The sequence below is a fragment of the Aspergillus novofumigatus genome (genome assembly GCF_002847465.1).
Source record: "Aspergillus novofumigatus IBT 16806 chromosome Unknown P174scaffold_8, whole genome shotgun sequence".
In the NCBI taxonomy this organism is placed as follows: domain Eukaryota; kingdom Fungi; phylum Ascomycota; class Eurotiomycetes; order Eurotiales; family Aspergillaceae; genus Aspergillus; species Aspergillus novofumigatus.
This window is the reverse complement of record NW_020194281.1, coordinates 870,779-898,150: the sequence shown is the minus strand read 5'-3', so window position 1 is coordinate 898,150 and position 27,372 is coordinate 870,779. Positions and strand designations below refer to the sequence as shown.

Here is a 27,372-nt window from a genome sequence, read left to right as displayed (position 1 = left end):
TTTGAACGGGAGTACGGGACAGTGGGGAACAACGCGTGGCGCAAGTGCTGTGAGTGCTGCGAGTCGAATAATCGTCCACCTCTCGTCTTGGCTGCCTTTTTGGAAAGTCATGACCATCAGCAGTTCACATTGTTATCCACATCTCTAACATACTTTCCTCTGTATAAGCAGTCATTTGGAGTGCAATTTGGTGGAATCGAGCTAGTCTATCCGGCAGTTAGGCTTATCTCAGATTTTTTCTCGTCCGAGCTGCCAAAAATGGACACCATGGTACAATATCGGGACTGTCTCTGTCTTGTTCTCCATGATCTAGCAAATAGAGGACTTGGTTGCCTTGCAAAAGGCCCAGCTACCACTCCACTATACGCCAAGGCGTCAATCTGTTGTTGAATCCATAATGATGAAATATACGCCTCTAGTATATCGAGGCTTGGCTTCCTCTTTTGTAGGAAGAGGGCAATATGAGTGCTTCTTGCAATTTTCTCGATGACATACGATGAATATAAATGATGTTTTCCTGATCTTGAAAATGGCTTTTCTTGCCGGTCAGACACGAAGGTCTTTTTGTACCGACAAGGCTGTTGCGCTCCAAAAGATCGTCCGGCATGCCAGCCCACCTTCCCCAACACCTTGGTGGTACACTGATTGACACCTCTCATGAAGTCGGAACTCAAGCGGAGGTGGCTTCAAGATCTCATGTTCTTTCATCACGAGAGGATGAGGATGCCATTGCTGAGATTCATCGCACCCTGACAGGACGGAGTCACCAGGGAGTTGATCAACATCCCGAGCCTCATACCTCGTTCGACAACTTCTTGGAAGCAGAACTTCGAGCTGGAAGGAGAAAGTCGAGTCTTGGTGTCTGCTTCCAGTCAATAACAACATGGGGAGCTGGTGAAGCTCATACGACTGTGAAGACACTAGGAACAGCTCTGTGGCGTACCCTAACACTACAAGATGTCTATGAATGGACAATACAGCCCCTGTTCTCGCCTAGAAAGCCCCAAGATGGACGCCCTCTTATTCGAGATTTTTCTGGCGTGGCTAAGACCGGAGAAATCATGCTGTAAGCATTTATACCCTTTGTTGCTCGCATATGTCTTAGGAAGATTGAAAGGATAGCCTAATTCCCCTTAGAGTTCTAGGCAGACCGGGAGCCGGGTGTTCAACGTTTCTTCGAACGGTTGCTGGCTACCATTCTTCTTTCCTAGGGGTGACCGGGCATATCGATTACTCAGGCCTGACTTTGGAGGATGTCACGAAGTACTACCGCGGCCAGGTGATCTATGTGCCAGAGGAAGATGCGCATTTTCCCACTCTCAACGTCCAGCAAACACTGGAATTTGCTCTTCAGAGTAAGACGCCCAAAAGGTATCGAGAGCGAATCCCGCGATATCTCGAGATCTACGGCAGGGTTTTCGGTATGGCCCATACCATGAAGACCCTCGTGGGGAACGAGTATATTCGTGGTGTGTCTGGAGGAGAAAGAAAACGAATATCTATAATCGAATCACTTGCAACCGATTCCTCAGTCGTGTGCTGGGATAATTCTACTAGAGGCCTAGATGCCTCGTCGGCGCTGGACTACGTCCGCAGTCTTCGGATTATGACCGACACATGCGGAAAGGCGACCCTATTGACCTTGTACCAAGCGTCTGACACCATTTTTGATTTGGTTGATAAGGTTTTGCTCATTGACGAAGGGCGAATGCTCTATCAAGGTCCAGCGTATGAAGCGAAAGGGTACTTTGAGAATCTGGGCTACCAATGTGCGGAAATGCAAACCGTATCCGATTTTCTGACCAGCATTACAATCCCTGAGCGACGGAGGTTCCGGCCTGGCTGGGACAACCGCGCCCCAAAGGGAGCGATTGAACTAGAGGATACGTTTCGAAAAAGTGCGGCTTTCCATCGAATACTGGAAGACATTCGGAACTATGAGGAAAAGCAGGCTGGTGTTCAAGGATTGAGAACATCGCAATCGGATCGCGATCGTGGGAGCCTGAAGGAGTTCAAGAGCACGATACAAACCGAAAAGTCTCGTTTTGTCTCCCCCAAGTCTCCATATACCATCTCCCTGTTTCGGCAAGTGGTTCTGTGTGGAAAGCGGCAGATGTGGCAGGTGAAAGGCCATATTTCGCCATTGTTGGTCAAGCTCATTTCATGTGTGGTTTATGGTCTGCTGATTGGCTCAATGTTCTATGAGCTACCAGAGAACACCGATGGCATGTACTCGCGTGGAGGGGTGATATTCTACTCCTCTATTTTGCTTGCTTGGCTTCAAATGTCCGAGCTAGAAGAAGCAATGCAAGGCCGGGATATACTCAGTCGCCAAAAGAAGTTTGCCTTCGTACGACCAAGTGCCGTATGCCTGGCTAGGGTTCTTGCGGACCTTGTCCTGGTCTTCGTTCTCGTGCTTCTGTTTCTGATTGTTGTCTACTTTCTGGCAGGGTTGAAAGCAAGTGTATGTGTTCCATGCGGGCTTGCTGCACAGTCCACTAAGACCTGAATCTCTAGGCGGGATCCTTTTGGATTGATTTTCTCTGCGTTTACCTGTGCACATTCTGTCTGACTGCCCAGTTCCGGCTGTTTGCTGCTGCATCATCGAACTTCGAAGTCGCATTGCGCTACAGCGGGGTCTCTGTGCTGTTTTGCATCGTCTTTGGCGGCTATGTGCTTTCTGTGGACAAGATGATGAATAACGTTCCTTGGGTAGGGTGGATAGCGGTAAGCACCATCCGGAATAACCTTTTAAGGCGATAACGAAGGTCTAATGAAAACTAGTACACTACGCCGGCGCTATATACATACGAAGCAATGATGGCGGCAGAGTTTCATAACACCAAATTCTCATGTGCATCGGGCGCAGTTGTACCTTCAGGGTACGCCTACAATAATGTTGCTTATCAAACTTGTGGTATTTCTGGTAGTCAGCCAGGGACAACTACGGTTGATGGCGATCATTATTTAGCCGCGCATTACGGTTTTTATTACCGGAATGTCTGGCGCAACTTTGGGATCCTATGCCTTTTTACGCTTGTTTACATTACCGCTACATGCTGGCTGAGTGAAGCTCTTGACTGGGAGCCCGGCAGTACCGGGCCAATCCAATACCAAAAGCGCGCCAAACGCAGCCAGCGCAATTTCAAGACTAGCCAGGACGAAGAGAACGGCCCTGTACAGGGTCTTGGAAGTGCCCCGCCCCCAACCCAGCCTTCTTGCCAACAGCCAGTTCAAGCTGTCAAAGGTACTTCTTCAACGTTTACGTGGAAGAACCTTGAACTCGAAGTCCAATGTGGGAAAGAGACTCGGAAGCTGTTGGATGAAGTGAATGGCTACTGCAGACCCGGGACGCTGACGGCTCTTGTAGGAGCCTCTGGGGCGGGTAAATCAACTTGTAAGATACCGCGAACCTGCTTTGCCACCCATGTTTACCGAATTGCTGACACTATTGAAGTATTGACTGTTCTCACGCAAAGACAAGCATCAGGGACATTGTCTGGCAACATGAACGTGGATGGACGTCCCGTTGACGAATCTTTCAAACGCAATATCGGATATTGTCAGCAGATGGATGTTCATGACGAGACTAGCACTGTTCGAGAAGCTCTTGAGTTTTCCGCACTGCTTCGTCAGCCTGTATGTGTCCGGAAACAAGATAAGCTCTCTTACGTGGATACCGTCTTGCATACCCTTGAACTGGTTGACTTCCAGAACGCCATCATCGGATCTTTGGATATGGAGAAGAAAAAGAGGGTCACTATCGGAGTGGAGCTCTGTGCGAAACCTGAGCTGCTGCTCTTTTTAGATGAACCCACCAGTGGCCTGGGAAGTCAAGGCGCATCGAGCATTGTGTCTCTTCTGCGGCACCTGGCCGACCAAGGATTAGCCATCCTTTGCACCATCCATCAAGCAAACCAAGAGCAATTCGAACAAGTGAGTTTCAACAATCCATGTCGCTTGTGATGATCGGTGGGTTGCTAACTTCAATAGTTTGACAGAGTCCTGGCCCTCAGCCCCGGCGGACGAACTTACTATTTCGGTGAAGTCGGGAGATCCGGACGTTGCATATTTGATTATTTCACGAAGTACGGCGACCAGCCCAAGCAAATCGCCAACGCAGCAGACTACTTGATTGAAGTCGTTGTCGGGGGCATGAGGGATACCGGCTATAAGGTGGACTGGGCAGACATATGGAATCGATCCGCTGAGGCTGACTCCCTCAAAAAAGAGATCTCCAACATCCACAGGGCGAGGTCACAAAATACTGAATCATCTGACAGCACGAAGCAGACTCATTCTATGCCGCCCCTGTATTGTCAGATCAGCCTTTTGACGCAGCGCACGCTTCGGCAGTACTGGCGGAGCCCTGAATACCCCTATTCGCGGCTTTACGCATCGTTTTTCCATGCATTGATTAACGGATTGACATATTTGCGAATCGGAAACAGCTCTACAGACCTGCAATCGAAAGCATTCTCATGTTTTCTCGTTCTGATGCTGGTGCCGGAGTTCATCAATGCAATTTCCATGCGATTCATTTCAAACCGTGATATCTGGAAGACCCGGGAAGGACCCAGTGGAGTGTATTCCTGGGTTGCATTTTGCACCGCGCAGATAATCTCGGAAATACCGTACGCGATAATCAGCGGAGTGGTATTCTACGTGTTGTATTACTTCCTCGTTGGTCTTCCTCTGGGGTTCGCAGCTGCTTATACGTTCTTGATGTTCTTCCTTTTTTTCCTTTTCGCTACGTCCTGGGGTCAATGGATCGCTGCTTTAAGGTGAGTGTCTCGGATCCAGTTTTGTGGGAGACAAAAGAGGTACGGGCCGTCTGACAACTATCTAGCGCGGATTCAATGGTGGCTGCTACTCTTATGCCATTTTTCATCATCATGTGCGAGCTGTTCAATGGCATCTTGCAGCCACACAAGAACATGCCTGTGTTCTGGAAGTACACGATGTACTATGTCACACCGTTCACTTACTGGATAGGTGGTGTATTAACGTCTGTTCTACGTGGTATGCCCGTTGTCTGCAGTCAAGATGAATTAGTTGTTTTCGAGAGCCCGCTCAACATGACGTGCGGCGAGTATGCGATGCCCTGGTTGTCCAGTACGGGCAGCGGTTATCTCTCAAACCCAGATGGTCGTGGCCGCTGCGGATACTGCAAGTATAGTCGAGGTGATGATGTGAGTCTTATTTGGTCCGGAATTTAAGGAAAGGTTGCTAACTCCACCAGTATCTCTCGGAGATCGGTCTAGACGAGTCCAAAATCTGGCCTTATTTTGGTATATTCGCGGCATTTGTCATCTCAAATTACCTCATGGTCTATGTACTGGTTTATGTGCGCTCGGTTATGAAGCCCTTGTGGCGTTGACAGCGGAGGGTGTCCACTGTCTTCTGTCAATAGGATTATTCCCGACTGACTCGCTCCTGCGAGGGCACTTGTCAGAATGGACTCTTTCCTGGATTTTTCGTTTTGAATATAGCATTGTAAGCCAACACAGTATATCTATGGAACATTGTCCTGAAAGTGATACTGAACTCACTCGCGCTGCCTGTTCATAGGGTGAGGAGTAAAAGCCCAGCTGGAGACCTGTAACTGGATCGTTTGTATAATGTATTAAATAGGGTTGACTGGTCAAAGAAAGAACAATCTCGCACTCAGGACAAACAATGTCATCCTAATTTATAACTGCTATGCAATAATGCAAGTATCCATTCAGCGCCGACAGTGCCGACCCTGAACGTCCGAAGGCGGACTTTATTACTGTGATCGGCATGTCCGAAGGCAATGCCGATTCCCGGAATCTACTGTTTCTAGTAACCCCGAGACGCAGCGACAATAATCGCCGATTTCCTTTGCAGTCAAGCATTACAGGCAACGACCTTAGGACAGTTCAAAGTCCGATCAGACTGAGTCATCTTTAGGGGTACAGAGTCGATCAGATAAGCCCTTGGTGGGTCTAGTCTACATGACTGTTGGACCATTACCAGTTATTCTAACTTCGGCGACCGTTGAATGGCCCTGAGCTGAGCACCAACCGTGAAAACCACGCCTGCGGGGTCATAGGTCATTGAAGCACTGATTTCTTCGCAATTCAAAGATGGGCGACGACGAGGAGTCGTCATCTCATATGGAGCACTCAAGGTCATCGCCCAAATCCGCAGCACGTCGGCGCAGACCACCGCTGTCATGCACCGTGTGCAGACGGCGAAAGCTCAAATGTGATCGAGCATTGCCATGCAGCCAATGCATCAAGTCCAAGACTCCAGATCAGTGCATCTATGTAGGACCTCAGGCTGGCTCGCTGCCAAGCGTCCGACGCGCTGAAGGTCGAGACACAACTGTCAATGACCGTGCTCGGGCGTCCGCAGATCGCGGCAGTCCTGTTTATAGTGGTGTCTATGTCTTCGACTCCAAGCACCAACCTTTTCCGACGAGGGTTACAAAGCCTAAAAGTCGCTCTGATGAGATGCAGGAGCTGCGTAACCGAGTCCTGACATTAGAAAACGCACTGGCAAAGGCCAGCTCGATTCAAACTCCAGAGACCCTGGGGACTGTGCCTTCGATCGTCTCAGAATCGGGACTCCGTACAACGGGAGACGAACTCTATCTCAGCGAAGACATTCGGTCTCTCCCATGGGCGTCCTTTCGGGGGAAAAAGTCTAACACTACGTACTGTGGTCGCTCGCACTCTGTCTTGGCCCTTTCATTCGTAAGTTGCTAGCATCCTGTCGGTTGGTGTATTCCTCCGGGCTAAGTTCTTGTAGTTCCGGGATGTGGGTGATTTCTTGAGGCAGCGCAAATCCAAACATAAGAAAGATTCCGAGTTTGGAGCATTGAAACAATTTCAGAAAGAAATGTGGCTCAAGCAAAGACAAGAACAGCAGCAACGTGTGCGTCTGGAGCAGGCTGCTTCTTTTGTGGACCTGCTTCCTCCTCGCCGAGTTGCTGATGAACTAGTCCAGTTGTACTTGTCCAATTTTGAGACCACATATCGCATCCTGCATATACCAACCTTTCTCAAGCACTACGAAGATTACTGGACTTCACCTCGGAACCCCGATATGGTTTTCTTGGCCAAGCTTTTGGTTTTAATGGCCGCTAGCAGTTGTTTTTACAGCCCAACAACAAAGATCAACGGCAAAGATTCACTTGCTAATACTGCAATACATTGGATTGAAGCTGTCCAGACATGGAGCGCAACGTCATTTGCGACTCGGAACACCAACTTTGATATGTTGCAAGTCCATTGTCTGTTGTTGATTGCGCGCCAGGCAATCGCTTTTGATGGGGATACCATTTGGATATCATCTGGCTCGCTGATACGATCCGCCATGACCATGGGCTTACACCGTAACCCATTACGCTTTCAGAAGCTGTCCAGATTCTGGGCAGAAATGCGCCGCCGTCTGTGGGCTACCATACTGGAGTTAGACCTACAATCGTCGATGGATGGAGGGATGCCACCAACGATTGACCTGGAGGAGTACGATTGCGATCCACCGTCCAACTATGAGGACGCAGATCTGATCGAAAGTATGACAGAAGATCCCCCTCCCAAAGATCCCGGCGCCCTCACTCGGAGCAGCTTTCAGGTTCTACTTTCGCGTTCATTGCCTGTGCGAGTACACATCGCAAAGCTCGTCAATCGCCTAAGATTCACAATCTCGTATGACGAGGCTCTGCGCTTGAGTGACAACCTTATGCAGTCTCTGAATGATGCTTTGGATCTGTTTCCGAGTGACAGATATCCGTCGCATATACCCGGCGTTGAGAATCCCGCATTCATGAAGTCGTATTTCATTTTCCTAATACGAAGGCATTTGCTAGCCCTCCATCGCCCTTTTTGCCTCAGTATCATGCGAACTCCTAAATTCTCCTACTCACGAAAGATCTGCCTCGACTCGGCTCTGGATATGCTCTCCTTGCTGGGGCCCCCTCTTGAGGTTGCCGAAACACAGCCCCATCCTCACCTTGGACATTTGACCGGCGGAATGTTCCGTGAGGAGCTATTCCATGCGGCCATAATGGTGTGCGTGGAGCTAGTTCTGCAGGCTGACGAGTGTTCGCGGTCAAAGTCCATGCTCCCAGGCCAAGGTAGCGTCTTAAGTTCTCTCAACGACATGGCGGAATCCCAGCAAGCCGTCATGGTACGTGCAGTTGAAAACACCCTTAATGTCTTCGGCAGTCGCATTGCACCAAGTGGGAGGGGCTGTAAGCCGTACCTCTTCCTAAGTCTCACACTTGCATCTGTCAAGGCGCGCTTGAAAGGGGAGGATCCCTTCATGACTATGGATCAAGCTGGTACAAACGCCATCAGAGACTGCCATTTACTGATGAGCGGGGTGCCTTGGGCCGACGTACGCAAGCAAGACGAAAACAGCGCAAAGGGAGTGAGTGTTTGCAGATTTGCAACGCAGCGGCTATTCACTAATTCACAGCTAGGCCAGTATTTCAACGCCCGGGCTCACTGCAGGTACGCCGCTCGATCTGCCCTTTGATCCTATGCCTTTCGTCCCTAGCTCCATGGAGGACATTTCCGTAAGTCTCTGTGGCAGATGATTGTATCGACCTAGAAGCTGACAAACTAGCCGTTTGATTTTGGAACCCTCTTCGACATGGCCGACTATGGAGCTTCGGAAATTTGGAATAACGATTTCTTCTCAGGGCTTTAAGCAACTAGCGTGCATGAAGGAAGGCGTTCATGAAGATATGGTTGCGATCCTCGACTGGCAAATCTCCAACTAGCTTAATGCACAAAGACCTCTTGGTTAGGTCCCATGATAAATGAAACAGAGCCTTCTTCGCCTCTGATAGCAACCAGTCGTCATCTCGGCAAGGGAAGCCATACGTGCGCCGATACCGAGTATAAAGGTCGGGCAATCATAGGCTCCAGCAGCATTTTTACACCATCGAGTTCTGCATATATTGCATTCAATATAGTCATTGTCTAGCCAGGGCCCTCGGACTATGTCGTAAATCCACCACAAAAAGCCTTCATCATAAATGATGAAAAGTTGTACATACCAGAGTTGAATAATATCCCAGCAGAAAGGCATTTGGTGTCTGATTCTTGACCATGCTATCGCAGCCGCCGCGGTTCCAGCAGCTAGAGCTATTGCGACGTCATTCGATGGCATTCTCTGCCCTCCGGATGCGCACTAACGAGTCCCTGACAAGAATATCATGATTCAAGAGATGATATAATCATCAACGTACAATGCTTGTTTCATGCACATGTGCACCTTCATTGGTGGAACTTCTTTGCTGATCCTTGTACCCCAACGGAGGAAATATCGCGCAAAACACGAGCGCTCGATGCTTGAAGAAATTAGCTTGTGCCTGAGTCCGTATCCCCCAAATCTCCCCGCATATTGTGGAGAAGCATCAAAAGACTTCTCTCTGGCCGTCGAAATGGACGGATTCTATAGGCGGATAAACTCTTTTCTTGCGTCTGACAGGCAGTCCCTCTAGCTCATGATCCGGGGAAAGCCAAGCACTGGGGAAAAATGGCAGAAGGTCTGAGCGCTGGCAACTCGGTAGAAGTCCTCACTATAAGAGGGTCAGCATGGGGCATTGGAATGCCGTGTGCCGGCTGAATTGGCTGTCTCTAGTTGTACGCATCCTGTAGCGAGACACCGAGCTCACCATGAAGTTTCTCGCTCTTGCAGCGCTCTTCGCGAGCACAGTCAGCTCAATTGCAGTTGATGGCCTCATTCCTGGCGCAAGGGTCATCCCTGCTAACGACGTGGTAGCCCTGAAGAAGGTTGGGGCTGACCATCACAAGCATCCCCACCGTCGCACAGTGATCATCCGCCCCTCTTGCAATGATAAGGACGATGTCTCTGCCGACTTCCTGTGGGGTATCAAGAAGGCCAACCGCGGGGAAGGCTGTTGCTGCAAAAGGGGAAGAAGTATGTCATCGGCAAGAAGCTTGATCTGACCTTCTTGAAGGATATCGAGGTTCAATTGGACGGAGAACTAAAGGTACTTTAGCCCATGATTCGAGACCCAGTCCTAGCTGGTGCTAATACTGTGGGAAAGTTCACCAATGACGTGCCCTACTGGCAAGCAAACAATTTCTATTATGACTTCCAGAAGTCAATTAGCTTCTGGCGCTGGGGTGGCGAGGACATCAAGATCTTTGGTTCGGGGACACTGAACGGCAACGGACAGCGCTGGTACAACGAGTTTGCTGGACAAGAGATTTTGGTGGGTATTCCTGGGAGCTTTTCAGTGCATCTGCGCAAGTGTTGAACTGACGAGTTTAGGATCCCAACAACAAGTACTATCGGCCCATCCTCTTCGTAACTGAGAACGCCACCCGGGTCTCGGTCGAAGGCATTACGCAGCTCAACTCTCCCTGCTGGACCAACTTCTTCGTCCGCACCAAAGACATCTCGTTCGACAACGTTTTCATTCATGCCTTCTCGACCAATGCATCGGTAGGTTGACGTTCACATATGGAAGCTGAGAATAAACTAACGGTGGTTAAATAGGCTCTCCCCAAGAACACCGATGGCTTCGACACGCTCAACGTCGATGGATTGACTGTCACCAACACTCGGGTCGATATTGGTGACGACTGCCTCTCGCCGAAGCCCAACACTACCAATGTCTTTGTGCAGAATCTCTGGTGTAATGGCACACATGGAACGTCGATGGGGAGTATCGGCCAGTATCCCGGAGTCATGGATATCATCGAGAATGTTTGGATTGAGAACGTAACCCTGCTAAACGGTGAAGTAAGCAATACCCTCCCCCTATTCTCGAGGTCCACGTCTAATTCTATCAGAACGGTGCTCGTCTCAAGGCATGGGCCGGTCCCAATGTGGGCTATGGCCGCATCAACAACGTCACTTACAAGAACATCCACGTCGAGAACACCGACAATCCTATTGTCCTGGATCAGTGCTACTTCAACATAAACGCTACGCAGTGTGCTGCCTACCCTTCCCGCGTGAATTTCACAAACATTGTCTTTGAGAATATCTATGGAACCTCGTCTGGAAAACACGGCAACGTCGTGGCTGATCTGACCTGCTCGCCTAGTGCCGTGTGTTCTGGGATCAGTCTTAAGAACATCCACCTCACCAGTCCTTCGGGTAGCCCGCCAGTCATTGTCTGTGATGGAATTCAGGGGGACATTGGAGTTGAATGCCAGTCGTCGACGAATTCGACGACTAAGCGCTCGGTTGGTGTGGCCGGAAACTTGAAATACAAGGCATGAGTGCTTGCAGACGTAAATAGTGAACAGGAAGACTTGACTCACGTTATCTCCTCGACTCTTATCGAGGCTGTGATGAGTAGTGCATCTAATGATTCCGTGCGCCACTGTGGGATGGATGGTTCATAACTGGATTGATACACCAGTACTTTGCAGCAGTAAGAGCTGTTTCTGTAGAGCGACGTAGCTCAAATCGACAAAGCAGAAGAAGGTCAGGTTAACCTGTGAGAGGAGACCGTCATTCCTATCAAACCATATTTTGTCGCCTCGGAACTGGGCTCCAAGTCCAACCTAACCATTTTCACTTGCACCTTATGACCAATACATTTCTGGACAGGAGTATTCTGCCTGAGTAACCGGAAAAATAAATCAAGCAAAGGATAGTGCGAGAATCTCGATTTCATCTGGAGGTGCATGCTAAGAATAAAGGCGGGATTCCATACATTAATACAATGTTGAACAAGTGTACAGCCAATCAAAATGTGCATGCCAGAGATACTCAACAATTCTAAAGCACTCAGGGATCTACAAAACGATGATCTTATTGATGTATAGATCGCCGAATCAGAGTGCAGTCAATTTGCATTTCACTGTGCGTGAGGACCTTGGGCCCAGCCCAGGTACCTTGGGAGTTCACGGGTGAAATAGACTCATGCTATAGATTCACCCACGCAGCCAGTAAGAGCTCTCCGATTAATGATGAAGGATTATTTGAGCCCACCAAAGACGAACCTTGGGGGTTAATTGCAAGCATGTCGCTTGCTCATGATATAAAATGTGGCTTTCCCACCATGCTGAGTGCGTCGTCAAATTTTATCCCAGACTCTCGTTCAAGGGACATTGTTGACTTCCAACAAGATGGTCATTAACTCAGGAACTGACTCTCTCTCGTATCCCGCTCCTGCCCAGCCGCGAGCTGAGGAGAAGCCGACAAGGCAGATCCCAGTGACGCTCCTTTCAGGATTCCTGGTAAGTATCGCCCTCGAGATTGCAACGGCATCCAGTTAAGAGAGAGCAGGGTAGCGGCAAGACAACACTTCTCGAGCATATCCTTCAGTCTCCAGACCATGGACTGCGCATTGCCGTTGTGGTCAATGATATGAGCAAGTATGGGGGCCTCACTATCAGTATCGGGAAACATTGATGCTTACTAGCAATACAGGCTGAACATTGATGCTGCTTTGATCACTCATCACAAGGTGTCTCAGACGAAGGAAAAGCTTATCCAGCTCCAAAATGGATGTATCTGCTGCACACTGCGTGGGGACCTGCTCTCAGAGCTTGCTCATCTCGCGCGCCAAAAGGAAGTGCAGTACGTTGTCATTGAGAGCACGGGCATTAGTGAGCCGATGCAAGTAGCAGAAACATTCACGGCCGAGTTCAGCACTGCAATGCTGCAGGCGGATCAGGAGATGATGGTGGATGAGGACAGCCGCAAGGTCCTGACAGAGATGTAAGCCCAGCCACTTTACCAATGCTTGTCCTTCCGGTTTTCGGATCTGACAGCCAATAGTGTCAATCTAGGAGGCCTTCACACACTGGCGAGACTCGACACCACGGTGACTGTTGTCGATGCATTCAATCTTCTTTCCAACTTTGACACCGCCGAGTTCTTGTCAGATAGATACGGATCCAAAGAAATTATCCCAGAGGATGAGCGTACCATCTCCGACCTCATGGTGGACCAGATTGAATTCGCAGATGTTCTCATCATCAACAAGATCGAGACTGTGGACGAGAATACCCGAGCAAGGATCAGGAGATTGTTAAAGACGCTCAATCCCGAAGCCAAAGTTCTGGAAACGAGCTACTCCCGTGTCGATGTGAAAGAGATCCTGGACACGGGGAGGTTCGATTTCATAAAGGCTGCTTCGGGGCCGGTTGGTTGCGCAGCCTGCATGAAATGGCAATCCAGAATACTGGAAATGGGCAGAGAATGGCTCCGAAGCCGGAGACCTTGGAGTTTGTCTTCCCTGTCCTTCATCCAACGTCAAAGAAATGCACACTGACTTGAACAGATATGGGATCAACAACTTTGTATATACCGCTCGTCGTCCCTTTCATCCTCGTCGACTCTTCACCCTTCTTCATGATAAGTTTATCCTGCTGCAAAACAATGAAGCCGAGGAAGATGATGAGGAAGGGGATGAGGAAGGGGATGAGAAAGAAGATGCAGACGAAGGAGAAGAAGAGGAAGAAGAAGACGACAATATGGAAGTAGACGAAGACGATGATGATGATGACGAAAGTATCTCCGACTTTGACCAGCCAGACCCGTCCGAGATCCTGAAGAACAAGCGCAACCATCCCGCGTTCGGCTCCGTTCTTCGCTCCAAAGGCTTCTTCTGGCTGGCGACAAGACCTTTCCAATTCGGAGAATGGAGCCAAGCGGGTGGCATGCTGACGATTGGGTGCGGCGGGCCATGGTTCGCAGAAGTGCCAGACGAGGCGTGGCCTGAGGATCCAGACGTCCGGAAATCCATTGAGAATGATTTCCAAGAACCATGGGGAGACCGAAGACAAGAAATCGTATTCATCGGCGAGGGAATCAACACTGAAATGATAACAAAATTGCTGGATGAGTGTCTCGTGGATGACGATGACATGGGCCGGTGGGCAAAGATCATGAACAACGAGAGACTGTCTTACCGGCAAAAAGAGGAGAGGTTGGGAAAGCTATGGGAAGATGGCTGGGAGGCATGGCCTGAGTTTGGCATTGTGGATGAAGACGAGGAAGACAACAAGGAGGGAGGGAAGAAGAAGCACAAACACCACACCAGCGAGTATCTGGGACATGCCCACTCCCACTCCCACTCCCACTCCCACTCCCACAAATAACTGCAGTAACTGGACGACTTGTCATTAAAAAATTAGCCCTAGGCAAAAGTTTCGTCAAATTCATATCTCATTATTATTCAAAAATCTTCAGAATCACCATCCATCCACCCGGGTCATTTTCAAATGCATTCCCTCAACAGGCTTGGTCGTCACAGCGCCAGCAATATGAATTTCCTGCTTAGGATCCTGCATCTCAAACTTGAAGCGCCCCACAACACCAGCAACCGCACAGCGCAATTCGGCGCGAGCAAAGTCCTTCCCAATACAGGACCGCTGACCATGCAAGAACGTGATTTGCGCATAGTTTGTCGACGCCCCACCATTGTGGTTGACGACCTTCTGGCCATTCTTGTCAGTGTCGATCCAGCGTTCTGGCACAAACTCCTCCCCATTGTCCCCCAGAATTCAGGACTGCGGTTGATGGCGTACGGGCAAATGAGGATACGAGTGCCTTTGGGAACGTGCTTGCCCGCTATGGTCGTATCGCGGACGGCTTCGCGGATTGTGATGGGGACGGTGGGATATAGACGCAGGACTTCCTGGCAAACGCCGTTGAGCAGAGGCATTGATTCGAGATCGCTCCAGGTGATAGGGTGGTCGCCAGACGGGATATGCTCACGAATCTCCGCGTGCAGACGCTCTTGAACATCGGGGTGGAGGGTAAGAAGGTAGCAGGCCCAGGTGAGTGCGCTGGCGGTCGTCTCATGCTGTTCACTTTAGCTGAATGATTCTTCAAAGTGAGTCTAGGCAGGCTAAACGGAACATACACCAGCCGCCAGGAAGGTCAGCATTTGATCCACCAGTTCGTCATCCGTAAAATCCCCGCCCACCATCATGGTTCCCAGGATATCTGCCTCCAGCTCCTTGGCGGTCATGTTGCTGGAAACAATGGTCTTCCTCTTCTCACGAACAATGTCCTTACATAAATCACGCAGGAAACCGGTTTCGGTGTCAATCACCTTGTTCAGACGCCAGGGTAGTCGCCGTGCAAACCATTGTGGAAGAATGAAGTTGATGGCGAGGAAGGCCATCTTCTCCTTGGTTGGTTCCAGAATAGCAAGAAAGCTATCGGCAACTTTGTTTTCTGGGTTGTGCAGAGAGCGAAAGTCTCTACCCATGGCCGCCGGACCGATGATATCGAGAGTGAGACGGCTGGGTAGCTTTAGCGACTATAAGAGAAGCAAGGTGGAAATAGTGAGCTTACCTCGCCCACACGCTCATTTCGACCTTACCCACGCCCTCCTCCGGAGTTGTTCCTTCCATTGGATTCTGCCGGATCTCCTTCTCCAGTTCATCAAGAAAGAGGCCAGTCTTCTCCCACATCAGGGAGTACAGTGAGCGAATGTTCTTGATGTTGAAGGCGGGAGTCAAGGCCTTGCGCTGCTTCTTATGCGCGGCGCCCTCAGACAGGATCAGGCCGAAGCCAATGATCCGAGCGAGGAACTCGCGAGCACGCCATGGTTTCTCAAAGTCGTAAGTATTGGTGCTCATGATATCCAAAAGAGCCTGGTGAGTGGTAGGCAATAGATGGCTGCGATTGAACACATCTCGGAAATGAATCAGGCCTTCGTTGGGGATTGTTTTCATCCATTGCAAGGGAAGCCGGCCCCGCGGGTTGTCAAAGATGATTTTCCCATTTACAAAGGTGCCCTACTCAATGTTATTGAGGATTGCGACACGGAGGGTCTTGAGCATACCTTGACGGTTGGCAAATGACGATTTGCCGTGATGAAGAAAGGATATATAATGAAATCCCAGAATATTTTCAGGGCTAAATTGACACCCACTGCCCCAAGGCAGACGGAATGGAAAGAATGTTCATTCAAGACGGAGCGCTGCAAAAAGTACCCCTCAGCCAGGGAGACAGAGGCAATAGCCAGCAACGTGTCGGCCATTTTGCTAGCACTCTAGGGGAATAAACACTCGGAAGAAGAAGAATGGTCAAACTCAAGTAAGAGCACGAGCACACAAACTGCCTGAAGGTAAGAACTGCAATCGGCTAATTTGGGACCGGCATTGAAGAGATCTCCCTCCATCGTCTGCTTTTACTACATCAGTAATTTTATATGCAAGCGATCGGCCAAGATGAACTAGCATTAACATGACCCCACGGGGATCGGCAGACTCGAAGCGGCTATGCGGCCTCGGCCTGAGCGTTCATATGATGTTTCGAACATTTTTACATGAGACGATACCTTTGAACGGACCAGAATATATCTGCCTGCAGCCTGGCTGCCTGTCAATCCACGTCAGAGAGGTTCAAAAAAAAGCCAGAACGTTGAGGATCAGAAGATCATCTTCGCACCCATGTGAATCCCAACATTTTACAACAGGCCCCTATTTCTGAGATCGGATAGCTTTGCGGGGTCGTTTATTGATAGGCTAGAGCTGGGGCATATTCATGGGTCAAGCTACAGAACCCCACGTTAGCCGGATATTTAGCGAACTGGGATATTACTAGATTGCTCCAGAGATCCACCAAACGGTGTATGGAGAGCATCGCAACTATTTCCTAATCTGGACAAGCAGAAGAATGCTGCATCATCGGCCTCGCAACGCCCTCCCTTATGTTCTCGAGGCGATGTCTCCAGGGGCATTATCTTGTAGATAACCTCGTGGAACAATTGATCTGCATCAAGCCACGCATGTGCCTCGGTACTATGTAGGAACAACTTGTATATGATACTGACATGATCCTTAGACGCTGCAAAGATGCACATACATATAGCATCGGCCATCCATTCTAATTTCTGTCATTCTTATTTGTCTTGAATAGCTTCAACCAGTTTAATTGCAACATGTCATTAGAAAACGCTCTCAACATCGCACGGCAATACGCCCAGTCGAGCCTCGCGCAGCTACCTGAACCCGCGCAGAATGTCCTCCTGAATCCTCTCGTCCAAAAGGCACTCACAGCTGCGTTGGTCTACGGTGCTCTGCGGCAAGCCAACCGCGCATTGTCGCGATGGTCGATGAACAACTGGCAGAGCGCGCATCCATGGCAGGGCGATCGCGAGCTCGTTCTGGTTTCCGGAGGGTGCAGCGGCATCGGGAAGCAGATCATGGAGGATTTGGCCAGTAAAGGAATCCGGGTGGTCATTTTGGATATCAACGAGCCCAACTTCCAGCTACGTAAGAGACCATCACTACCCTCAGCATGCGCCATAGACTAACCAAACAAAGCCCGCAATGTACACTTCTTCAAGGCCGACATCACCAACTCGCAGAGTATCAAAGCCGTAGCGGAGCAGATTCGCCAGAAACTAGGCGATCCCACTGTGCTGGTCAACAACGCAGGCGTGGGCCACGACGGCACCATTCTCGAGGAGCCCGAGGCCAAGATCCGGCAGACTTTCGAGGTCAACACCATCTCGCATTTCCTGATGGTGCGGGAGTTTCTGCCTAGCATGATCCGCCAGAACCATGGCCATGTTATCACAATTGCCAGTATGGCCAGCTTTGTCGCATTGGGCGAGATGGTGGATTATTGCTGCTCCAAGGCCAGTGCGCTGGCCTTCCACGAGGGATTGACGCAAGAGTTGCGGTACTGGTATCAGGCAAAGAAAGTTCGAACCAGGTATGAGGCTACATTCGACTTGACCAGCGTTGTACTGACCGAATTCAAGTGTCATTCACCCACTGTGGGTTCGTACTCCTATGATTCAACAGTTGACCGACGCGGGAAACCAGTTCAAACAGCCCGTGATGACACCCCAGGTGGTGTCGGATGCAGTGGTCAAGCAGATCCTCACGCAGAGCAGCGGCCAAGTGATTCTCCCGACTTCTCATTCTGCTGCCAGTATGGTGCGAGCATTTCCTCAGTGGCTCCAAGAGAGCGTCCGCGGGATTGCCTCGGGATCATTGAGGAGACTTCGAGAGTGCCAAGCTGCTCAGAAGTTGTAATTACTTGGTATATAGACAGTCTATCTATTCATCCCGCGAATGTTGAAATGCCGTATATGACCATGTTAATGTGATAATGATGTATACAAATCTATCTGGCCTAAATACTGTAAGAGCCCGTTTATCAGTGATACAAACTGAGAAATGGTTTAGATTAGCCGTGTACAAAAAGATTCATGATTATAGACATATAACATATCCCGCTTCACGCATATATACATCAGAACAACCGTTTCGTCAACCACTCCTTGACCCTTTTCCCCTGCTCCGTCTCCGTCGTATCGCCCAGTTCCAGATTATAAATAGGGGCAACATGACCCTCGCGATGTCCAACAAACAGTTCCGATGAGGGGAAGCCAGCCTGTCCTGTCAGCAGCCACTCACTCCGCAAAAAGTCAAGCATGTACATACCTTAAATTTCTCCGCAAAGTCCTGTATAATCGGCAAGAGAATCTCATTCCCTCCCGCGCAAATCAACACACTGTCCACCGGAAACGTAGCATACCAGTCAGACTCCGCATTCGACAAATCCGTATAGACATCTCTCGTCGCTGTCCCCAGGTACGCCCCCGCCCACGGACCCGCCACCGCAGGCGTGATCAGATCCCCACTAGAATCGATCTTGCGGTCCGAGAAGTCCGTGTCCATGAGCGTCCAGGGGGCGATCATGACCGCGCCCGCTAGGTTCTTGGTTACCGACAGTGGCTCAATCTGCGGGTGCGGATGCGCCAGGTGCGACAGCACGCCGCCGACGAGGTTACCTCCTGCTGAGTCGCCGCCGAGGAAGATGCGGCTGGGCTGGTGCGGGGTGTTGGCGAGCATGTAGCGGAGGCACTCGACTGCCTGGCGGAGCTGTGTTGGATATGTCGCCTGCGGGGCGAGGGTGTAGGTGAGGCTGAAGATGGCCAGGGATTTGTCGTTTCGCGCGGCGTGGTCGACTAGGTTCGCGAAGAATTTGAAGTAGCCCATGTTCGCCGGGAGGGCGAAACCTCCTCCTATTTTTCCTTGTGAGATTGATTACATATAAAGGGGAGCTCCAGTGGTGCTAACCGTGGTACCAGATCAGGACGTTATCTGCTTTGGCGTCTCCGATCCAGTGGCCGTAGGAGCCTTTTCCCAGGTCGATGGTGTGAGACAATCGCTTGGTTTTCTTGATATATGTCTCGTACATCTTGTTGGTTGGTGGTAGGGCATATCTACATATCTTTAGTATTTAGTTTCTTCATAGGAATATTGCGAAATACGTACTGCATCTGCTTGATAGACAAGCGTGTGGTGGCCTTACGGAACACCGCATAGCCAATATGAAGGAACAGGGTCTTGGGCTGGTTGGACTCTCGCCGTAACCCAGTCAAGATGGCCCATATAGCAGTAATCCAGATGGATACTAGAGCAGGGAAGAAATCGAGTTTCTCCCACAGGGTTAACTTGATTGCTTTGTTGAACGCCATCGATCCGTTGATTGAGTTGTATGACGGGTTTTTTGAGTGAAAGATTGATGTCTACGGGGCAAAAACAGTATACAAATGTTCATATGGCATGATCATTAGTATGGTGATGCTGGAGACATCCATGTTATGGTAGGGAAGCATCGCGGCGAGGGTCGCAAGGATTGCCTGATTGGGAAATATTGATGCTTATCTCCGATCAGCCGAGGTCGCCTCGGTTAGCTTGACGCAGTTATTTTGACATGGCGCATGACGAGAATACGATTAATTAATTTCGATCTAAACGGTTGGGACGTTGTCTTCATTATGTTGGTTTCGTTATCTAGACAGATATGATACACCTGATCTGTGCTTTACAGACATCTTGCAGATGACACAAATTCTAAGGTTAAGATCTTGTGGAACATTAAGAATGACCAATCGCGTTAGACTATTATTCGAGTATTCGAGACATACTTTAGATCTCCTTGCTTTCTCGGATAACTGACAATCTCCTGCCCCTCGATAGCAACCTATGTTCTCTATTAATACCTCTTTGTTATCTCCCCTAGTCCAATTCTTCTCAATAGCTGAATCCTCCTTGATGATCCTTTCAAAGATCGACTGGACTAAAATCGAGTCCCAGAGATGCAAGCTTAGCCCAACAACTCATTAGAGTGGCACCTGGCACAGCACTATTAAGTCCGTGATTCGCGACGATTTCCCTTTTGGGCAAACGATCACTGCCCTCCACATGGCCTCACCGAGGAACATGTGAACTCTTTTAATTATTCATAATTTCCATGTTGAGATTCGACTTATATAAATCCAAAGTCACTGGTTGCACTGAAGCATACATCTCGCCTCCAAAGTTCATGCCAGAATGGATTACGATATTATCATTGTTGGCGCTGGTATCTCCGGCATCAACGCTGCCTACCGCATCCAAAGCCAACTCCCCAACCACCGGTACGCCATTCTAGAAGCCCGCAATGCCATTGGCGGCACGTGGGATCTCTTCAAATATCCTGGCATTCGATCCGACTCGGATCTGTTTACATTTGGGTTCTCGTGGAACCCCTGGAATCAGGACAACCCGATCGCCGAGGGCGCCTCCATTTCCAAGTATATGCGCGATACAGCTGCACAGTACGGCATCGACAAGCACATCCATTTCCAGCATCGCTTACTAGCGGCCGACTGGTCGTCCACCGACAATGTGTGGAAACTGGCAGTCGACCATGAGGGCGAGCCCAAGACTTACACTGCGCGCTTCGTCATCTTCGGCACAGGATACTACAACTACCATGAGCCACTGGCCGCTGACGTTCCCGGCCTCAGTCAATTCCAGGGCCAGGTCATCCATCCGCAGTTCTGGCCCGAGGATCTTGACTACACCGACAAGAAAGTGGTCATCATCGGCAGTGGCGCGACGGCGGTAACGCTCCTCCCCAAGATGGCTGAGAAAGCGGCCAAAGTCACCATGCTTCAGCGCAGTCCAACATACATCCTCTCCTTACCCAACCGCCAGAGCTCGCTGTTGAGCTGGATCCTCCCGAACACAGTCAACCGCAAACTACAACGCCTCCGATGGATCTTCACTTCCCGACTTTTCTTTCTTTTCTGCCAGACCTTCCCCTGGATGGCGCGGCTTCTCCTTAAGCTCAGTGTCGTGCGGCAGCTCCCCAAAAATATGCCTTACAATCCGCACTTCAAACCGCGGTACAACCCCTGGGATCAGCGTCTGTGTATCTGTCCCGATGGCGACTTCTTCAAGAGTCTGCATACCGGCCACGCGGACGTCAAGACAGACACCATCCGGCAAGTCACAGCCAACAGCGTCGAGCTGAACTCGGGAGACGTCCTCGACGCCGACATCATCGTGACAGCAACGGGGCTCAAGCTGCAGATCGCAGGAGGCACCTCGATCACGGTGGATGGCGAAAAACAGCGAGTGTCCGACAAGTACCTCTGGAACGGAGTGATGCTGCAGGACCTGCCGAACGCATCCTTTGTGATCGGCTACACCAATGCGTCCTGGACGCTGGGGGCCGACGCGACGGCGCTCTTTGTCTGCCGGTTGCTGAAGTGGATGGAGCGACACCACAAGGTCGCGGCGACCCCGCGACTGAACCCGGTGCTGGCCAGGCAGATGCAGCCCCGGCGGCTGCTCAATCTGAACTCAACGTACGTGACAGCGGCGGAGAAGGATCTCCCCAAAGCGGCCGATCAGGGGCCCTGGCAGCCGCGCGACAATTACCTGTCGGATCTGATGTTTGCCAAGTATGGGCGGCTCGACGAAGGACTGGAATGGGTTGATGGAGAATGGAAGAAGCAGCAATAGCGACCATCTTTGGTCTATGATGTTTGCGGTGGATGAATAGATCGAATCGATCCTGACGATGCCGCTCCGGCCATGAGAGAGGGGCATATCTTGTACTCTGCAATGATGTCACGACACTTGAGCGATATACTCGCAACAATAACTAGAAATTAAACGAGTTGCATATTCCCGTCAATGCGATTAAATAAAAAGCCTGATCAAAGAAACCCACCAGCCATGCTACGGAGGATGTTTCCTTCCTGAGTATGTGTCCAATTTGACTATTAAGTAATATTAATAGCGAATCAGGATCGACAAATGCCTCAATGACGAGAACTGGATATAGATTCATCCTGGTAGATATTTCAGTATACATACATCATTGATGGAAAGTGCCGGAAATCGGACATTTCGAGTCAAAACTCTTGTCCGAGTCGACCATCCCGATGAAAATACCTCAATTCCGTTTTTGAATCAATAATGATGGTTTAATAGGTAATCTGCTTGACAGCGGTAAAATATAAAGTGTATGCGTTGAGGATATCCCAGAGCGAGCAATTCTCGAAACTACCTGTAGAACGTTCAATATGCTCATTATCCTAGTCCTAGTATCCGATTCCGACCAATCAAATAACCGGCATTTCAATCGGCAATCCTGGATCCTAACAACATGCCTAATTCTGTCAATCCTGCTATTTAGTGTCTAAAGGGTTGAGAAACAGTCAAGACTGAAGCCGATGAAAGGTCCGGTCATCGGGGGTCCCGCGGGCCGTGGGGGCCCGATACTGAAGCGACGACGACTCGGCGGGAGTTTTCGGAGAAGTAGAGGAAGTATAGTATAGCATCAGGGTATTTGCATCATGAAAGCAGGAGAATATAAGGAGGCTATGGTATACCTCATGTAGTTCTAGAATAGATAAACATGCAATCTGGTAGACTACTTATCACCACTGTCCACTCATCCTATCATACCTTGTCCATCATACTATAGTAAATCACTGCAATGGCACCCTCCATCAGCGACTTCCCTCACTCCACCCCCTCGCCTCAATCCCCCGTCTGCAAGATAGGCATCAATGGCTTCGGCCGCATAGGTAACCGTCAACCCCTGCTACCATCCAAGACCCGACCCAATAGACCAAAGTGATAACTAACCAACGAACCTCCAGGCCGCAACGTCCTCCGCGCCGCCCTGCGCAGACCGGACCTCCAAATCGTCGCCATAAACCACACCTGCACCACCATTGACGACCTCATCCACCTCATCCGCTACGACTCGTCCATGGGCAACCTGCCCCCACCATCCCCATCCACGCCCTCTCCGACACCCTGCTCAGCATCAACGGCCACAAAATCGCACTCACCTCCGAACGCACCCTGCAGAACCTCAACTGGGCCGCCCTAGGCGCAGAGTACGTAATCGAATGTACGGGGAAGTTCACGAAGTACGCGCAGGCCGTTGAACATATTACCCTCGCGCACGCGAAACGGGTTATCATCTCGGCGCCGAGCGCGGATGCCCCGACGTTTGTGTATGGCGTTAATAGCGACAAGTACACCGCCGATGAGGGGCGGCGTGTGATCTCCTGCGCGAGCTGCACGACCAACTGCGTGACGCCCGTGCTGAAGGTCCTGCAGGGGCAGTTTGGGATTGCGCAGGGGTTCCTGACGACTGTGCATGCGGCGACGAGGTCGCAGCAGGTGTTGGATGGGTATAGTCGGAAGAATCGCCGACTGGGTAGGTCTCCCCCTTTTTTTTTTTTGACAAAGGAAGATGATTGAAGAGGTGTGTGTAGGTCGGAGTGTCTTTGATAATATTATCCCGACGACGACAGGTGCAGCCAAGGCTATTGCGACGGTGTTGCCCGAGTTGAGTGGGAAGGTTACCGGAGTGTCGATCCGGGTGCCGACGTAAGATTTCTTCCTTTCTTGTAATGACACACATGGGGTGTAGACTAACTAACTTGCTGAAGGCCTAACGTCTCCATGATCGACTTGACCGTCAGTATGGAAAAGCCCACCTCGCTGGCTGAGATCCTGGCTGTGTTCCGCCGCGCGGCAAAGTCGGAGCTCGCCGGGGTGTTGGCTGTGAGTGATGAGGAGCTCGTCAGTAGTGATTATCTTGGGAACCCGCATAGTGCTGTTATTGATGCGCCGGCTTGTTTGGAGTTGAATCCTCAGGTGAGTTGTTGTCTGATATAGTCATCTAGCATGCTAAGTTTGTGCAGTTCTTCAAGATCATAGCGTGGTATGATAATGAATGGGGATACTCGAATCGGCTGCTGGATCTGGCCAAGCATGTGGCTTCACAAGAAACTTGAGCATAGATAGACTTACGGGATAGATTGACCCCATAGATGCAGTTACTGCTTATGAGAATAACTAGAACAAGTGTGATTGATTTCATAATTATATTGGGGTCCATATCATGCATGACTAGCATGCCTAGCATAAACTAAACATCACCATCAACGTGACAAACTACTGCCGCGCGGTCTCCTCATCCAGCTTAGGATCAGGATTGTTGCCACCATAGCGACTGGGCGGCAAATGATTCAGCGCATCCTCCTGCTTATCCAACTTGTAGTTGGTCAACCAGAAGCCAGTGCCGCCGACGAACGCCAGGATCGCCACAACGGTATAGTTCCAGACGAGCAGCGGATCCTCGGACAGACCGACGAGCGCCTGGCCCAGCGCAGACGAGAACGCATTCATGAACAGCGCGACAGCCTGCACGAGCGAGCGCATGTTCTTGGGCGCCTTGGTAAAGGCGTACTCGAGGGAAGTCACCGAAGCAAAAATCTCCGAGACACCGCCGAGCACGTAGGTGAGGGTCTGCACCCAGACGGAGATGTCGGAGTGCTTGTTCAGCTCGTCGAGGCAGTAGTTGGCTTCCTTGCCGCAGGGGCCGATCTTGTAGATATAGTACTGGGTGACAGTGGCGCAGATCATGCCGCTGCCGGCGAAGAAGAAGCCCGCGGTGATGCGCTTGAGCGGGGTGAACTTGATGCCCATGCGGCGCAGGCCCGGGTAGACGAACTTGTCCATGATGGGGATGAAGATGATGAGGGAGAGGGGGTTGAGGTTGTTGATGACGTCGTTGGGAACGCCGCCCAGACGCATGGTCGCCGCTTGCGAGGTGAGGTTGTTGATCATTTGGTTGTAGGCGAGCCCTACGCGTCAAATCAGTTGGCTGCATATGAGACTGAAGAGAGAGGGTAAACGTACAGTACAGTGGGTACCAGAGGAAGACCTTGCAGGCCTTGAGACCACGGCTGACCTCGTCGACCCATTCGTCGTCAAAGGTCATCCACTGGGGACGGTCGGGACCCAGAGCAGAGGGCTTGACCGAGTCCCAGAAGGGCTTCGGGTTCTTCTTCCAGCTGCGTGAGGGTCAGTAAAAACGCCGCGAACAGACGCAAAGAAAAGGGGACAATACATTCTGGCAGGGTTGAGCGACCAACGTCCTTTCATCGCCAGTCTCCACAGACGGATGGCCTGGCTGTAGACCGAGCCGGTGGGCTTGACGAGGTGATACCTGTTGCGGCAGAAGAACAGCACAGCCGGGCAGCCCAGGTACATGATGGTGGGCAGGAAGTAGGACAGCCAGAAACCGACGTATTTCTCCGCATACACCATGCTGACCTGGCCCAGGATCGAGCCAATGTTGATCATCATGTAGAAGTACAGGTAGATGCGGGAGATGGTGGCGGCGGGATCAACAATCACGCGGTCGCCGTTCTTGAGAGTCTTGATATAGGGGACTTCTTCGCGGTATTGTTCGGCGATCAGGGGAGAGATATTAGACCTAATCAGTCAGTATTTGATACAACAGTCAAAAGAGGGGAGGCATACTTGAAACCACCGGTACCCACGCCCATGATCAGCAAACCGATAGAGAAGCAGGCAATGGCACCATTAGGGCTCGCAATAACCGGAGGCAAGGCCGAGACGATCAAGATGATATGGCCCAGAAGTGCAGCGGCAATGGAGAACATGATGGTCCGGAATCGACCCCAGTACTGGTCAGCCATGTAGGCACCGGCCAGGGGCATCATGTAAGACCAGAACGCGTTGACTGCAGGGTCAGCGACCTTCCTCTAATATCAACTCGACCTGAGAAACTCACACAATGTCAGACCAGTGGACGCCTGCTGGCCCATACCCAGCGCACCGGGATTCGAGTGGTCATATCCCGCACCAGTGGTCGAGCCCTCGGGAAGAGGACGCTGGATGAAGTTGACGACTAGGCCGATTAGCTCCGTATTTCAGTGAAGATCAGAAAAAACGTACAAACTGCAGTTGTGCCGTAGTAGGAGAAACGCTCGCACAGCTCGACAAACGCCACCGTGTACGCAGTCCAAGGAATATCGCCCGCTACCCGACGGAGGTGCTTAAACTCGTCATCGGAGGGGAATTGCCTCTGCAGATGGGCATGGTCGTCCTCGTAAACCGCAGACGAGACTCCCACTTCCTTTGACGCGGGAGGAACCTCCTCAATGCTAGGCGTGAGAGACAATTTGTGGTCCATCTTCTCGTTTATTTCAACATCATGAGCAGCAGCCCTGGCTCGGGCAATTTCCGCCACCTCGAGGGGGTCCGAGACGTTCATGGCGACAAAGATAAAAAGCAGACAAACCAAGGAGACTCGGACAGATACAGCAAAATTGTCCCACAGACACTGGACTGTGGAGGAGAAGAGGAGTTAGGAAAGGAAGAGCCCCGTGGATCAGGAAAAGGGTCCAGCTTTAATAAGAGAGACGGACAAGGGTACAAAAAATGGCCACCCTGCAATCCAGACAGGTTATCGCGTGGCACGCCAGATAAACCAATAATCGGTTGGCAGCAATGATACAATTAATCAATTTTATCGAGGGTCTGTCTCCAGACGGGCATGATTTGCTGCACGGCCGAGGCCGCGGGGGATTAGCTGAATTCGTCGACAGTATCAGTCTAGAACCGTTGGTAGCCGGCGGACCAAGACTCTCGGCTGAGTTCGCCAGGGTCCAGACATGGCGTTGCTTTGATTCCATGATCCTTTCTACGCGTAAATATCGCTTGGAGCAGCGCTTGGGAGCGGGTGATGCCGACATGGGCATGCTAGACGTGAACTGATTGAGGCGAAGATAAGTGGGAGAAATTGGCCATAGGTGCCGGGGCATTCCATGTGTTTGCGATTCCATTGAAGCTCTGGAAGACCGGAGCAGCGATGGCGAAATCCTTGGCGGCTTGATTAGAGAGTCTTGGAAAAGCGTCTGACCGTCGCAGCAGCGATGATATTGGCCGTGATGGACCAAGGGCTGGTGGCGGAATTACGGCGGTTGCTCGGCTGGGGCTTGGCTGGTAGGCTGGAGTGCAACCTCACGGCTTGGCTGAGAGAAAATAGACCAATGAGCCGAGGTACAGGTTATCAGGCTATCAGGGCTCTCCCAGCGTGCCAATGAACATGAATTAATGATAGTCAATGATAGTGATAATAAACTAGTGGCCCTGGATGTGCATGGTCCCAGTTTACCCCGGACGGGATGAGGGGGGATAAACTCTATGCCAGAGCAAACCTTGACTAATAGATACGAGGAGGTTTCACTCTAATCGAATGTATTCGGTCTCTCTGGTTTATGGACCTGCCACTTTCAGCCATCGA

The 27,372-nt window shown here is 50.7% G+C and overlaps 9 protein-coding genes across 9 annotated transcripts; 6 read left to right on the top strand and 3 right to left on the bottom strand.

Moving 5' to 3' along the window:
* Positions 1-553: 553 nt before the first annotated feature.
* P174DRAFT_515371 (putative ABC multidrug transporter) lies at positions 554-5,510 on the top strand. The gene is made up of 8 exons (XM_024832174.1): positions 554-1,066; positions 1,138-2,464; positions 2,518-2,727; positions 2,785-3,397; positions 3,458-3,936; positions 3,994-4,784; positions 4,850-5,192; positions 5,243-5,510. The coding sequence occupies exons 1-8, from the start codon at positions 606-608 to the stop codon at positions 5,378-5,380; spliced, it is 4,362 nt and encodes a 1,453-aa protein (XP_024678829.1). The 5' UTR covers positions 554-605; the 3' UTR covers positions 5,381-5,510.
* A 600-nt stretch (positions 5,511-6,110) lies between these two features.
* P174DRAFT_506984 (putative C6 transcription factor) lies at positions 6,111-8,795 on the top strand (the record flags this gene model as incomplete). The annotated part of the gene is made up of 4 exons (XM_024831348.1): positions 6,111-6,722; positions 6,778-8,403; positions 8,456-8,551; positions 8,602-8,795. The coding sequence occupies 4 exons, from the start codon at positions 6,111-6,113 to the stop codon at positions 8,683-8,685; spliced, it is 2,418 nt and encodes an 805-aa protein (XP_024678828.1). The 3' UTR covers positions 8,686-8,795.
* Positions 8,796-9,659: 864 nt separating this feature from the next.
* Positions 9,660-14,075, top strand: P174DRAFT_463685 (CobW domain protein; the record flags this gene model as incomplete). Its single annotated transcript, XM_024830304.1, has 11 exons — positions 9,660-9,868; positions 9,901-9,997; positions 10,055-10,222; positions 10,282-10,455; positions 10,510-10,755; positions 10,806-11,173; positions 12,249-12,344; positions 12,400-12,655; positions 12,701-13,086; positions 13,131-13,199; positions 13,256-14,075. The coding sequence occupies 11 exons, from the start codon at positions 9,660-9,662 to the stop codon at positions 14,073-14,075; spliced, it is 2,889 nt and encodes a 962-aa protein (XP_024678827.1).
* A 93-nt stretch (positions 14,076-14,168) lies between these two features.
* On the bottom strand, positions 14,169-16,116 carry P174DRAFT_454311 (cytochrome P450; the record flags this gene model as incomplete). The annotated part of the gene is made up of 5 exons (XM_024829228.1): positions 15,773-16,116; positions 15,280-15,725; positions 14,843-15,227; positions 14,521-14,782; positions 14,169-14,446 (listed from the first exon to the last, which is right to left on the bottom strand). Exons 1-5 carry the CDS (start codon positions 15,968-15,970, stop codon positions 14,169-14,171), a joined length of 1,569 nt encoding a protein of 522 aa, XP_024678826.1. The 5' UTR covers positions 15,971-16,116.
* A 687-nt stretch (positions 16,117-16,803) lies between these two features.
* P174DRAFT_454310 (SDR family oxidoreductase) lies at positions 16,804-18,007 on the top strand. Its single transcript, XM_024829227.1, has 3 exons — positions 16,804-17,207; positions 17,259-17,652; positions 17,702-18,007. The coding sequence occupies exons 1-3, from the start codon at positions 16,874-16,876 to the stop codon at positions 17,976-17,978; spliced, it is 1,005 nt and encodes a 334-aa protein (XP_024678825.1). The 5' UTR covers positions 16,804-16,873; the 3' UTR covers positions 17,979-18,007.
* A 170-nt stretch (positions 18,008-18,177) lies between these two features.
* On the bottom strand, positions 18,178-19,486 carry P174DRAFT_395667 (lipase/thioesterase family protein). The gene is made up of 4 exons (XM_024823700.1): positions 19,227-19,486; positions 19,029-19,174; positions 18,390-18,973; positions 18,178-18,339 (listed from the first exon to the last, which is right to left on the bottom strand). Exons 1-4 carry the CDS (start codon positions 19,427-19,429, stop codon positions 18,199-18,201), a joined length of 1,074 nt encoding a protein of 357 aa, XP_024678824.1. The 5' UTR covers positions 19,430-19,486; the 3' UTR covers positions 18,178-18,198.
* Positions 19,487-20,264: 778 nt separating this feature from the next.
* Positions 20,265-21,873, top strand: P174DRAFT_395665 (flavin-containing monooxygenase). Its single transcript, XM_024823699.1, has one exon. The coding sequence runs from the start codon at positions 20,289-20,291 to the stop codon at positions 21,747-21,749; it is 1,461 nt and encodes a 486-aa protein (XP_024678823.1). The 5' UTR covers positions 20,265-20,288; the 3' UTR covers positions 21,750-21,873.
* An 858-nt stretch (positions 21,874-22,731) lies between these two features.
* On the top strand, positions 22,732-24,068 carry P174DRAFT_515365 (type I glyceraldehyde-3-phosphate dehydrogenase; the record flags this gene model as incomplete). Its single annotated transcript, XM_024832173.1, has 6 exons — positions 22,732-22,822; positions 22,898-23,006; positions 23,066-23,466; positions 23,525-23,639; positions 23,702-23,909; positions 23,957-24,068. The coding sequence occupies 6 exons, from the start codon at positions 22,732-22,734 to the stop codon at positions 24,047-24,049; spliced, it is 1,017 nt and encodes a 338-aa protein (XP_024678822.1). The 3' UTR covers positions 24,050-24,068.
* A 141-nt stretch (positions 24,069-24,209) lies between these two features.
* Positions 24,210-26,340, bottom strand: P174DRAFT_434622 (putative MFS peptide transporter; the record flags this gene model as incomplete). The annotated part of the gene is made up of 6 exons (XM_024825887.1): positions 24,210-24,901; positions 24,957-25,111; positions 25,168-25,536; positions 25,584-25,806; positions 25,858-25,974; positions 26,022-26,340. The coding sequence occupies 6 exons, from the start codon at positions 26,338-26,340 to the stop codon at positions 24,210-24,212; spliced, it is 1,875 nt and encodes a 624-aa protein (XP_024678821.1).
* Between the last annotated feature and the right edge of the window lie 1,032 nt (positions 26,341-27,372).

Excerpts from the sequence above, each read along its gene's own strand:
- P174DRAFT_515371 (XM_024832174.1), top strand. The coding sequence starts at position 606 with ATGCCAGCCCACCTTCCCCAACACCTTGGTGGTACACTGATTGACACC. Across the intron at positions 1,067-1,137 it reads AAGACCGGAGAAATCATGCT|AGTTCTAGGCAGACCGGGAG; the intron begins GTAAGCATTTAT and ends AATTCCCCTTAG. Across the intron at positions 2,465-2,517 it reads TGGCAGGGTTGAAAGCAAGT|GCGGGATCCTTTTGGATTGA; the intron begins GTATGTGTTCCA and ends CTGAATCTCTAG.
- P174DRAFT_454310 (XM_024829227.1), top strand. The coding sequence starts at position 16,874 with ATGTCATTAGAAAACGCTCTCAACATCGCACGGCAATACGCCCAGTCG. Across the intron at positions 17,208-17,258 it reads CGAGCCCAACTTCCAGCTAC|CCCGCAATGTACACTTCTTC; the intron begins GTAAGAGACCAT and ends AACCAAACAAAG. Across the intron at positions 17,653-17,701 it reads GCAAAGAAAGTTCGAACCAG|TGTCATTCACCCACTGTGGG; the intron begins GTATGAGGCTAC and ends ACCGAATTCAAG.
- P174DRAFT_395667 (XM_024823700.1), bottom strand. The coding sequence starts at position 19,429 with ATGGCGTTCAACAAAGCAATCAAGTTAACCCTGTGGGAGAAACTCGAT. Across the intron at positions 19,175-19,226 it reads TTGTCTATCAAGCAGATGCA|ATATGCCCTACCACCAACCA; the intron begins GTACGTATTTCG and ends AAAGATATGTAG. Across the intron at positions 18,974-19,028 it reads CGTCCTGATCTGGTACCACG|GAGGAGGTTTCGCCCTCCCG; the intron begins GTTAGCACCACT and ends AAGGAAAAATAG.
- P174DRAFT_395665 (XM_024823699.1), top strand. The coding sequence starts at position 20,289 with ATGGATTACGATATTATCATTGTTGGCGCTGGTATCTCCGGCATCAAC.